Source organism: Dromaius novaehollandiae, chromosome 4 (genome assembly GCF_036370855.1).
Source record: "Dromaius novaehollandiae isolate bDroNov1 chromosome 4, bDroNov1.hap1, whole genome shotgun sequence".
Taxonomy (NCBI): domain Eukaryota; kingdom Metazoa; phylum Chordata; class Aves; order Casuariiformes; family Dromaiidae; genus Dromaius; species Dromaius novaehollandiae.
Window position 1 is genome coordinate 25,943,803 of NC_088101.1, and position 13,632 is coordinate 25,957,434.

The window sequence follows — 13,632 nt, forward strand, 5'->3', positions numbered from 1 at the left end:
CTCCTAATTTTATAGCCATGATTTATTTAACTAAGGCATTTCAATTCTGTTGACCCCTTTGCCTGTTTTGGAGGAGGACACGTCTTAATATGTGGTTATTTCCATCAAGTCTCTGCAGTTTCCCTCTGATATTGGATTTGACTTTAGTTATCCTTCTGCTGTAAGTGCATAGCCATGGGATGTTCGCAGTACTGGGGGAAGGGAATTGTTTTTTCTTTATTTTACTTGGTTATACATGGTGACACCCTACAATTCTGAAAACCCGCCTGATTTGGGGTTTGATTCAGGGTCCTGGATAATCAGCCAAAAATTTTATCTTGTAAATACTACTTCCCGTCTAGTCTGTGTCATTATACTTCTGTCTCCCCAAACCTGTGACCTTAGAACATAGCAGAAGTTTAACTCCAATGGCTGAATCATAGTACAGTCCTTAGTATATGGCAGCATGTAACTGTGCTCTGTGTGCTGAACAAGATTCAGATATGCAATTAAGTCTCCAGCATTCCCTCCCTATCAGTTATGAGAAATAATTTACTAATGGCCTATGCAAGCAATAAGTTAGATTTGGAGTGCATTAACTAGTATGCATGAAAGGAATAATGAATAGAAAGGGTAAATTCTGTCACTTTACCATCCCCATAGTATAGAGGAGGAAGTAAACAGGAAATTTCCCATTTACCCTGTGATCTTACTATTCTTTTGTGCCTCTGTACTTTCTGATTGCATGTTGTCTAAGATCATAACGGAGTTCAAGAGTTTTTACTTGCTTATGCCACACTCTTTGGACTTAATTTTCAAATATGTGTAGTTAAATTTCCCATAAGAAATATTTATTGCAAAAAAGGTCCAGTGGATACAAAAATCTCCGTTTTCTTTCTGGACACTACACATGCAGTAGCACATTCTTTATGCAACTATGTCTCTTTTGACATTATTTGAAACAACAGCTTTTAATGACAGAAAAAGGTAATGGAGTAATTTTCAAAATTTAAATACAGAAGTTCAGACTAAATATGGAAACTCTTTAATTTGTGTATTTGAATCCAACTATTTCTAACTCTTTCCCTTCCTCCTGGTTGAAATTCTTGATGGCTTCTTGAAGACAACTGAGAGTTACAACTTCAGGACTTTTATTCTTGAATCAGTCAGTCATGTTCTTTGACACAGTTTCCCTATCTATAAAATGAGAATAATGCTTATCCTTCATTATAAAGTACTTTACAAAATTTTGATAAAAGTCATAAGTAGAAAATATTAATACCCTGATTAATATCTACTGAAGTGGATGTGTCTAATTTACAATAGACAGCAGTCTACACAGATTTCTTAGAGATCAATTCTAGACAAGCCCACAAAATCAGTTTTCACTTTTCACTTTTTATACATCTCCAAAGCTTAGTCTTGAAATGCAACTATTATTTTATTGTTAGATCTTCTCAAAGCTGTGATCTTAAACAGAATTAGGCAAATATGTAACTTCAGATCTATGACAAGCCACTGATTTGTTCAGTATTCAATATTTCTTCAATCTATATTGATACCAATGTTTCAGATCTTTTCAAGCTCAGATCTATATTTTATAAGCTCTTTATGGCAAGGATGTTTCTTTGTGCATTTGCACAATACCTAATGCAAAGAGGCTGACCCCTTCTCTGGAGGTTTTGCGTACTGGTTTACTGCATCATTATCTTTATTAAAAACAGCAAGAGTAAAATAACATGCTAAACCGGAAGGCTGTTATTCAAAGCATATAACCAGAGCTCAAAATCCAACCAGGAGTCTTAGACTATAAATTATTATGAACAAATGGTAATACATCAGTAAGAAAACATGGAAGTTTTAAACACAAAATAATTTTCTGTATCTTAAATTTAGCCCCAGGATTTATTTTGCTTTACCAGATTATTTCTATTATCGAAAAACTTGCTCAAGAATCTGCCTGGAAGTCTATTCTATCTAAATATCACACTGGTAATGTTTTTGTAAGGAAGGGCTGTATAATTTACGCTTGACATTAGGTATGTGAAATAAAGGGAGTACCTAATGGTATAGGGTTGCTTGGTTAGCAAACGGCTTCCCTTCTCACTACGGGAAGCTCTTCCATGGCACAGTCAAAGCAGGGCAGTACATGAGCAGTGGAGTGAGAGAGAGCGAGTTTTTCCTCTCTGCTCCAATTCCTTGCAAATAAAGTTACATTACTATGTTGTCTTTTCCATTTTGCCTGGCTTGTATTTAAGGGAGCATCAGGAGTTGCTGGAAGTATGCTGGGTGCTTTTACTTTCTTTCTTCAGGAAAAAAGTGCATGTTTTTTAAACTGTTTTGTGTTACCACAATCTAATACAGTTAATTAAAAAGAAGAAAAGAAGAAGAGATAATTACGTAAGTTAAAATTACAGTATAAAAACCAGAACTCCAAAACTAAGATTTTTATAGGTACTGAGACCTGCCAAAGAGAAGAGAATACACCTTATTCTCCTATTCTGCTCTCAGTGTGACCTTTTTAGGCAATAGAAGTTGTATATGTATACTTCAGGGCAAAATCTGCTCCCCAGCAAATAGTAATAATAAATGGTACTTAGAAAAAATAGTGTTTTTTTCATAAGAAAGGACCTTAAAACCCTAATTTCTTCAACATTCTCCTGTGACAAACCAAATTTTGAATACATTGTTTTACCTCTTCAGATTTTCAGCTGAATCTTCTAATTCCTCAGATTCCATGTGAAACACACTAGAAAATAAATCCTGAAATATAAAGAGTATTTTTTCAATATAGTGGTGTGGTTGTAACAAGTTATAGTAGTAGTCATGAAAAAAAAAAAGCCTGTTGTGATTATCTGCACCTAATCTGTAATAAGGGCAAGTATAAAATTATTTAACTGCATTTCACATCTAGCATCAATAGATCAGGATCCTACCACAAAAATATCTTAAAATACATCTTTAAATATCATTGAACTCTTTTGAATCCCTACTTACTGATCATTCACTCTGAGGAGAAATGCCAGTATTTACAAGCTGTGCCAAATTTACCTGTTAGAAGGGAACTTCCATATTTTAACATTCATCCAGTTTCAGAACAGGAGTGCATAATGTCTGCTTTACTTGGACAGGCTGGGGCATCAGAGCCTTTTAAACTTATTGACAGGTCTCTTTTTTGCTTTTCACATAGCTTTCTTTTTTTTTTTTAATATTTGAGATGCCTAAATATAGAAAGAAATTAGATTCTCTCTGTACTAGAGATTCAAACTACAGACTGGAAACCAGGTTCTGGAGTTTAGCTAACCTGCACAGACTGTGTGAATATGTGAATACAAAAACTATGTAAATTCTGTATTCTTGTGATGCAGGAGTGTGCACTTGTGTGCAGGAGTGACTCTCCTACACTGAGAGATGTGATGATGGCAGATAAACACAAGTGAAGACAAGGGCTATGTTTGTGCTACAGGACCTGCAAATACTGCCTCACTTCCAGATCTTAGTATACCCATACAAAGTAGGACAAGTAAAACTAGGAATGCCGGTACAAGACTGAGGCACACAATATCCTGCTCGTCATTCTGCAGCCTATTTTCAATAGGAAAGAAATGCAGGTGGGCAGATTGGAAAGGAGCTGTGCTTTGCTCCGGTGAGCCAGGATCTTGGGACACTCCATGATCCTGTTTAGATACCTTGTTTAGATAACTCCCTGCATTGATACAGACAGGAAAGAAAAAATGCAATCAAGAGTGATTCTGCACATCAAGTGAAGGCCACATTGTTTTCCTTCCAGCCGTTTCTTTTTTTCCTTCCTATATCAGTAGCCAAGAAAATGAGTCACAAAAGAGCTCTACATTCAAGATCTATGCCATAAGAGAACCACGATACTAACTGGAGGAGTGGGGAAGAGCCACGTGGAGAACTTAAAGTATTAATTTGCCAACAGGCAGTGCAAAATGACTGCATAAAATAGCAGAGTATGGCCTACACAAAGACCTAAGTCTCCCAAATCGACATTTAACCTGAGTGATTCTATAAAAGCAAAGGCAGAGCCAGCAAAAGCAACAGAACATGATCTGGGTGTGAAATGCTACTGAACCAGAATGGAGGAAGCCCATACTGGTCCCAGGGATAAGCACTTCTGTCTTTAAATAAAAAACATACTCACAGTACAATCTTCATCCACTATAAAAATGGTACACCTCTGCACTTGCATGAAGGATATTATAGTGGCAGCTATCTTCTTCAAAATTACTTCCAAAGACTGCTGCTCTTCAAAAATCAGGCTGGCAAGATCAAGAAGCACCTGGAAAAAAAGCCCTTTGTGACAATTTGACTAATTGTGATGTAAGCAATAATTATAATTGCTAGTTTATTTAGTTTTTCCCTTCTTCCCTGAATCAAGGAAGTCAACATGTACTTGCGTGACAAAAATTAAGTTTTGGCAATCATACAGACTGCAAGGTAACAATCATTAATAGCCAGGATGACACCTTTGATGGAAGAAATAGCATAGTTAGCTGTCTGATGTTTTCAGTGAAAGAGACAGAATAGATTTAGGCACCAATAGTTCAGTGAGCTAAGGAATTCATCAGAAAAAACTTTTGAAATCCAGACAGCACACAGTAATTTGCCCATAGCAAACCTAATAGTTTCCAATGGCTCATGTGTGTATTTTGAAAATACCAAAAATGATATTTAAATTACCTAAAAATTTTGGTGACAATTATTATCTGTTGCAATTCTAGCAGATCCTAATGAACTTCTTTGGTGGAAACACCATTATGATGCAGTTTGCCATATTAAAAAGCTGCTGTTGAGGGACTTCTCAGCTGCGGTCAATCTATAGTCCCTTTTTCCCCACAAGAAGTATGGAATCAATTTGAAAACATTATCCAAATTTCTACCAGTTTACTAACACTGATAGTCACTTGGTAACTCAAATCTACAAGAAAATTTTAAAACAACTGCTGCCTAGTTATTTCTCCAAAACCTTTTCATACTGAGTTTGGCAGATATGTTCTACCCATAAAAGCCATATTCTACCCAAAAATAACCTATCAGTAATATAGACAGAATACAATATGCAACAGAATACAATTACATTCATCAGTAGGAGATTTAGTTTTGTATCCTATCATTACTGAAAATACTGTAAGTGACTGTTCACAGGTGTAGGAGACTAAATGAGCTGGAGACTAAGTGAGCAATCTGTACAATCTGCTATTCTGTAAAGTTAATTCTACCTGAGATTTCTGGAGTACTTAAGCCTCCAGCTGTATAATATATACAGTGAACCACAGGATAACTTCAGGCAATATTTAGTATATTGGGATGGAATTAACTTCTGATACTTTGCTTTACCTTCTTCCCCTTCACAGTCTGCTTCTCACAGACTGAGCCCAGCCACTTCTCCGTGCAATTAGTTAGGGCTTTTATCAGAGATACACAGGATTCAAGCACAGTAATTAAAAACAGCCAAGGAATAACTACCATATAAGAAATATCAGGAGCAGGCACTAATTATTACCTAACTACCATAATTTCTGTATTCTTGGGACAAACCTGTTGACCATACCTGGTTACGTCTGTTTTCAAGCAAAGATGTCTCATACAACTGAGCGTTGTGAAGAACAATGCCACAAAATGCCAGATAAGCAGCAAAATCCTGAAGATAAACATCAACATCTAATGAAGATAATGTCTTACAGCATCTTAACCTTATTCAAAGACAAGCTACTGCAATTTTTTCTTGTTTTCACTTTGAAGTATTGATTCATTTGTTAAATTTATTTTTGGCAATCACACATTCAGGATTTTTCAGTTAGACTTAATGTATTGCTCACATTTCCTCAAGAATCTCTTCTCCCTTTTTAAACTCATGATCTTCATTATTTATGCTAGTAAAAGTATGAGTGGAATAAGAAGCAGCAGAGAGGAATCAACTTGTTATGTAACAACACAGAGTTTACCTAGAAGAACCGAATTTAGACAATCTGCTGGAAATCCAGTTTCTTAGAAAGTAGAAATATAATTCTGCTAACATAACAAAGCCACAGTTCTTTCCTGTTTGGAATGGGATTAGTTCTGACATCCTGCAGATATTCATTATGTATTCCGTTTTAAAGGGGAAAGTTTTAAAAGGGAAAGAGTAAATACTGATTTGTTTATTGCTGAGGATTGAGATAGCTTTCTTCAGCCCGAGTCCAACCTCTTTTGCTAGGCCAGTCCTAATGTGAAGTCTGGCAATGGTTGGAAAGCAATGCAGTGTGAGAGTTAGGAATTAAGGTGCTTTCCGCACTTCTGGTTATTTCATATATGTTTTGTTTATAATTTATCCAAAGATTTTTAAAACATTAGCAGGCAAAGCTTAATATTCAAAATACGTATTGTTGGGGATGCCAAGAGACTAAAATAACTTCATAAAAAATGATGTCTATTAAAAGCTATGAAACTGATTTACAATACATTTCAGTAGAGTAAGCCTGTGTTTCAGTGATGCATGAGAGATATCAAGTTGATCCAGAAATTAAACCATTTCATATCTGCATTTCTCATGACCTGATAAAGCAAGAAATTTACAGTGTTACCAGTAATTTTTAGGTTTTTCAGAGGTGTTTAATTTGTGGTAACTTCTAACTTTCTAATTAGTATGAAAAATAGAAAAGAAGCCACCTCCCTTCCCCTGTGAGAATATTAACATTCATTTTTCATACCTTTTCATCTTGTTCAGTGAAAGTCCCACCAATTCCAGATTTCTTATTGATAGCTTGAGCCACACCAACAACCTATGGTATTCAGAACAGAGTAATTAGATAATTTTTAGGAGTCTGTCTCTGGATTCTATTTATAGACATGTTTATAGAAGATATAAATCATCATTACAGGTATATTTTTGTTTGACTTTTAGAACAGAAGATATTTAAACCTGCTTTTTCAAATTTATTCATATTTCAAATTGTTGAGCATGAACCTGAAACATCAAAAAAAAAAAAAAAGGCATGAATCTGGGATGTTCTTGAGAGCATTTCATCTAAAATTTATTCTACAGTCTAGAACAATCATCTCCCAGAAGGGCAGCAACGGTTTATGCTTCTGCAATCATAAGCCAGACAACACAACAGCTTTCACTGATGTTCCCCTGCTTTGGGGTATAAAAAATGCCGTTCCTGCTAGGTCTGACAAAGTTTCCGTAACACAGCCTCCTTTCTGGAGCTCAGCACAGGGTCCAGAGTTGGGCTCTAGCAATCTTTCTGTATTGTGTGAAACCAATCACATACGATTTTTCACCAGGATAGATCCAGAGTTGGGCTCTAGCAATCTTTCTGTATTGTGTGAAACCAATCACATACGATTTTTCACCAGGATAGAAATTGTATACACAGGTTCTGTTCTGACAGACTGAAGTTTATTACTCAAACTAAGGATTTTTTTAAAGGTAGGCTTTTACTAAAACCACAGTAAACCAGCACTGAGAAGAGAGATTTTATTATGCTTCAGCTGAGTACTTAGACTGTCCTCTTGCCATGGTATGCCGACGTCTCACTGTTTTTAATTATTTTGCCTTCAGGAAGGAATTCAGGAGGTAGGAAAGAAGCACACAGGTAAAAAAAAGTTAAGCAAAGGGTTAAAAAAAGGAAAAAAAATGGTTCACAGGTCCTGCAGGACACCTGTGATGGATCTAAGAAGCAAACTCATAAGCCCTGATCAACATTTGTGGCCTTTTCATTAGATGGTTCTTTCTGTACCTGCCACACTGCTGAAATCCTAACTTTCAAGAGGGCTGTGTGTTAAGATGACCAGCCAACTGGCTTCATAAAATAAGGCTGCCCATTTAACTAAATCAGCGCACAAATGGTACCAAGGAGTGTTTACCTGAACTAGAAAAAAAACTACTATTATTTTTGAAATAATTATAAAGACATCAACAGCTCCATTTACCATTAGAATGACTTTCTGTGTTGGATGGTCTCCTTTTGCATTTAAGCGAAAGAAAATGGAATCAAACATTAACACAAGCCAGATTACACATTGAGTCTTATTCTTATAAAGTTCTGACTAAATTATGTTAAATTCCTAGCTGGTGCTTTTTAGTATAAAAATAATCTGTGATAAAAATTGATGTCAAGTTTCTAGACATAATTCTGTAAATTGTGAGATTAAAACAAGATTTCTTACAAAGCAGAAAACAATCCTGGAAGGACAGTCAATTCAAGTCCAAACTTCTTGTGTTTTTGTAACTTTCTACACAGAGGGTAGTTAGCCAGTAAATGTGACTTCTTGATACAGGATGTTGATTTAGATTTAAAAGAAATATAAAATGAATGTGAGAGAACAACACAGCTGTTTAAGCACGATGCTTTTGTTACTGGCAGTCTCTGTGGAGTTCAATTCTACATGCTTCTGAGAGCTCCGAGCAAACCATCTGCCTTGCAAACAGCAAAAGCCGCTTTAAAAGATGAAAGTGGAATTCAAATCTTTGCTTAGTACTGATTCCAGTTTTTAATGCAGGCTGTAATTCTGAACTTTGGGGAGAAAGGAAATTGGATGGTTGCTTTGGACTTGCTCTTTCTCCATCCTCTTGTGACCAATTTTAAGACTTGCATTTTATATACGCAACACAGATTTTTTGGGGGGAGGAAGGGGAAACTTGGATCTGTTTCAGAGCCCAAGGAAAACAAGAGAATTTAAAGAGACCTTCATGGGAGCCACTGTGAAAATAGAAAACATATCTTAAAAAAAATTCATTCACGGGGATAGTATTTCTCTAGATCTCCACTGCAGTTATTCAAGCTATCTGTGTGCTGGCTATGACCATTCCATCCTGTAAACTAGGTTAAACTTCTTCTGGATCCTGCACTTATGCTTATACTTACTGCACTTATCCTTGTGCTTACATTTCCGTATTCTTCCAAGTCATAAACTTAACCTTGTAATTTCATAGCACACTAAAATTAGAAGGGATTGAGAAGGAGGTAGGGCAAACAGGTTAATTTCAGTTGGGAAACTCCTGACTTTGAATGTAAATAAGGTGAAAATGAGAGGTTTTCAAACTCAAATGTCATTCCATTAAAAAGCATAATGATTTTCATTATTTTATTATTACTCCTGTCTTCTATTTAATCAAACTGTTGCTATGATAAATGTTTCTCTCTGTTGCATAAACATCTAGATTATTGGATTTCAAGGCCCTAGCCTTTGCCTAGTAGAATTCAGTATGTTTCCACTCCTTTTGAGTCAGCTTTGCAAATTGTTACTAATTTGACTTTAGGCTTAAGGGAATTGGAGAAGGTACAGTTTCTTTGACTTGTCAAGGCAACAAACTTCTTCTAACTGTTAATGAATAATGACAGGTTTCTGTAAATGACAGCAGTAGTGGGAGCTGTAAAGCAGTGAACTCAACTCCATTTTATGAGTGTGGATGATAAGGGTACCAAAAGGAGATGACCTTCTGAGGAAGGTGCCAAGTGGAGGGCAGGGGCTCTGCCTAATTCCATCCCAGGTGCTGCTACCCACAACTGAAGCTCAGTTTGTGGCATGAGGCTAAGCAGCTCCTAGCAGCACCTGGGATGGAGTTAGGCAGAGCTGAGGGGGATGGGTAGCAGCAGAGCAGGAGGTAAAGCAGGGAGGCTGGAATCTGGGAGGAGCTGGATGTCACTCACTAAAACCCTACACTTCATTACAATTAGACCAGTCACATTTATTTAAATAGCTGGATCTCATCTATTGCTAAGCCAATAAATCTACAGTGTAGTAAACTCAGAGGCTAGAAATTTCTAACACAGATGAAGACCCCTTAGTTGAGTACAATAACATGAAAGACTGTGTGGTAAGAGGCCCTAAAGTGTATGTAAAGCTTTCGATTCTTTTCAGAGTTTTTGGCACATTTACAACAAACCGTTGATAAAGCTGCAAGGAGCTTGCATTGTTTGAGACTCAAGTAGGGTAATACCAGTGAAAGGTATAAATGACAATATTTTTCATCTTGCTTTTTTGGATTAACAATATCAGAATAAAAACTGGTGTGCATGTATAAAATGCCATACTTAACTGTTAATCATTACATTTATAATTGCTAAATTGAAGAAGGGCTTAGAAATAGTTTTATTTTAGTAACGGAAAAGACAATTTACAATCTCTCACGCTAGTCTTCCCAAAAATTTTGGTGTTACAAGTAAGGTCATTGTTCTGCAGCATGAACCACTGCCAACTACAGGCTCAAACATGTCTATTTGAAATAACGCTTGACTATCAGGTCCATTCCATACAACCCAGTTCTTCCTACAGTCAAACTCTCGTTAATTTAAGTGAGAAGTATTTCTTATCCAGTGAACATTCTCCCTGTAATAACAATGTACAACTTGGCACATATGCTTCGGCAGTAGACTTCAAACAGTAAGCAAATTCCTTAAGCAGTTTATATGCTTTTATGTTAACCTACATGTACAGAGACTAATGGTTAGGCCTTTTCTCATACCATTGTCTGCCTTCTGTTTTTTTTTTTGGGGGGGGGGGGGTTGTTTTTTTTTTAAGCTTTGAACCACTGTGAGCTAAGACAATTTGAATGCGGTCAAAAGCTCTTTGAGGCTTCCAAAAGGTGAGCACTTTCGTCTTGTGTAAACACTTCCCCTCCATGAAAGGAAAGCTTGTGGTGATTAAAAAAGCTATGAGGAAACAATAAAAAGACCATATTAATACAAAGAGACAATTTAGCTTCCCTTCATTAGCACTGCAGCTTTCTCTGACATTAACAAAGGCATGCATACCAAGGGAAATGATCATTTTTGAATCCAATAAAAGACTGTAACAGAAGGGGGAGGGAGGAATGAGGAGAATTAAACTGTTGAAAATCCATTGTTTTCCTGATGATGGTACAACTTGTATGTAGATGACAACCCTTTTCTCTTTGGTTCAGTGACATGCTAAGCTTTTAAAGACATCTTAGTGGTATGTGTTATTTCTTCATACAAAATTAACTGTTTTGGAAGCTACCCTGGTCCAAATTCTGACCTCATTTACATCAGTGCAAATTCCAGCGAACTTCACTAAATTCTGTATAATCTCGTATAGAGACAGTAATGAGAAAAACCTCAGACGGGTATTATTTAGCCATTGGAGTCTTGCCTGCAACCAGGTAATTAGAGGAAGATGTAGAAAACTCAAGAGGATCTGTTCCTGTTACTAAAGTAATTATGTAACTAGGACAGACGTAAATCATAGGGTAGCAGTTTAGGTCATGGAGAACGTAGGCCTGCATTTTAGAGAAATCTAAGCACAGTATGAACCAAAATCCTCATTTTTAGAACTTAACATAAACAAATTTGAAATCACAATAGGCCTGAACTCCAGCTGGGGAGTTTTGTTTGCACAGCAGAAAATTTGAATCAAGGATGACTGTAACTGCTGTGAGCTCAGCAGTACAGGAAACTTACTCGGATACCAGGTGCATTAAAAGCGTGACATCTTTGTGGCAACAAAGATGATGCGTTTACATATCTGAGATAAAGCAGATTCTCTGTAAACCTTGAAGAATGCTTTAAAAAGTGACAGTCCACCCAGACAGTGAGTAATGAAAGCACTGCTGCAGTCTAATAAAACAGTTTTTTCTTTCTTTCTTTCCTTTTTTTTTTTTTTTTTTTAAGAACTGTAGTCACTTAGGCACAATATTTTGCCTTTCCTTAATTCTTTAACAAGCAGGCAATGTGTGAATCCTGTTGAAAGCTGAGTCCTGTAGCCATAAAGCAAAAATACTTACATTTTCATTTCTTGTCACTCTCTTAATATGCCTACAGAATTACCCTACATATTTCTTGGTCACCCAAGGCAAAACTAGTAGGCAAGAAAGGGGCCAAAAAAGAGCCATGAAAGGAGGTGACAGCTAGAAACAGGTAAGGAAGGATTCAGGACGGATGGCAACCAAGACTAAGGGAGTATAAAGATTGAAATAATTAGTATCCCCTTATACTAAAATACCTGCAAGTTTATGGCCAAATCCCTAAAGTAGCCAGTGACCTGCTGTGCTGAATGTTACTAACTCTTTTCATGAACCCTATCCCCAGTCTTACTCTGTAGGTAGGAGGGAAGATAGCACAAGGTTATATATATACACCCCACTTCCCTGCAGCTTCTAACAAGATCCTTTATCCAGATTGATGTATTGGAGGTGCATAAGGGGTGGGTGGAAGGGTACAAGCTGTAGGTAAAGGACTGTAGGCCTTGGTCCAGCTTCCTTTAAAGTTAGCAGAAAAGTTCCCTTTGGATCAGAAACCAAATACTTTGTCAAATACAAATACTACCATCCAGTTCACATAAGACAGGCATACCACAAATACAGAAAGCAATTCTGATACTGGAAATTGTTCATTCTCTTATTATCAGTCCCCCCAAAAGAGGGGGAAAAGTTACTGAGCCTAGAAATTGAGCCATCATCTGTACCTGTTCTACCATGTCAAAACACAGCTCTCCTAGTAGTACTCTCTGGCAACGCAGGCAATCTGCCAGTGCTGCTAGTTGTTCTGTAACCTTTTGTCTTCAGCTGTATCAGTTATCCCATTTAATAAAGCCTGATCCACATTACAAAGAGAGATTTTCTTCTAATTATCAGAGGCCTTTATTTTTACTAACTATTTTCTTGCAATAGCTGACTCCTACCTCTAAAAGTAGCAGGCGACCTGCCATGTTTCCCTATAGATGATAGCTGATGGCTGTGCTCTGACTTTATTCTGGATTGTTTCATGCTGCATTTTTTGTACATTAAGATTACAAGCCTAAATCTGTGAAAGCTATTCCAGCTCTACAGGCAGCTAGTGCCCTTTTTTGTTGTTTTTTCCTTTAGCTGACTTTGGAATATGATTTTGCTTCCTGAGAAGGTTTTATAAGTCAGTAAAACTAGCACCCAAAGAAAAATGAGACTTTAAGCCAAAGAATGATCACAGGAAGAGGGAAACTTAACTTTTATCATGTTTTAAAGGTGGAAAAATATTCAAATGAGAGGACAGGCTGAGTGGTTTGAGACTTATTCTGCTCTCCTGCTCTTGTAGAGCCTTGGTTCAGGCTCATAAAATTATCCTATAGGGACAGATCTGTATTTACAGACTTTGATTTTTAATCAGCCAAACTTTCACATCCCCTTGAAATATTCACGCTGAAACTATACTACACAATTCCTAGCAGTCTAGTTACTACAACACATGTCTCAGCATAAGCTGAAAATCCACCCGAGCAGCAAATTGCTTAGTCCATATTGATCTCCATAATCCTGCAGCAAGACTGCTACTGGAACTTGAGTTGGTTTGTTTAAAGTTAGCTTGGCTATATCTATCCTATACTGCAGTCACTTTGATGTGTTATACAAAGTTTTCACTATGAGAGGAAAGAACTTACCTAGCTGGCTGACAGTAACATGCCTGGTTAACTTTTATAAAATAAAGTTCAACAAGATAGTTAAAAAGGCACCCCTGACTTGTTGAGAAGAGCTTGCCAGTGACATGAGCTATGGCAAGTTAAAATCAAAAATAAACAAACCAAACAACTGGAGTGAGCTTAGCCAATTAGAAGGAAGTTCAATCTTACTTAGGGTCAGTATTTAATAGAAATTAAACAAAAATAGGATTTAACAGAAATTACTTTGCACAGTCAAAAGAAAAAATACAGACA

General features: G+C 36.7%; 1 protein-coding gene across 6 annotated transcripts in view; it reads right to left on the reverse strand.

Annotated features, from left to right (window-relative positions):
• PDE5A (phosphodiesterase 5A) overlaps positions 1–13,632 on the reverse strand; it is a 75,787-nt gene that overhangs the window by 41,727 nt on the left and 20,428 nt on the right. For all 6 annotated transcript variants that reach the window (XM_026096110.2, XM_026096109.2, XM_026096111.2 and 3 more), the window contains exons 4-7: positions 6,693–6,764; positions 5,555–5,644; positions 4,145–4,282; positions 2,675–2,742 (exon numbers count right to left, since the gene is read on the reverse strand). In XM_026096110.2, the coding sequence (XP_025951895.1) occupies positions 2,675–2,742; positions 4,145–4,282; positions 5,555–5,644; positions 6,693–6,764 (368 nt within the window). The remainder of the gene's footprint in view (positions 1–2,674; positions 2,743–4,144; positions 4,283–5,554; positions 5,645–6,692; positions 6,765–13,632) is intronic.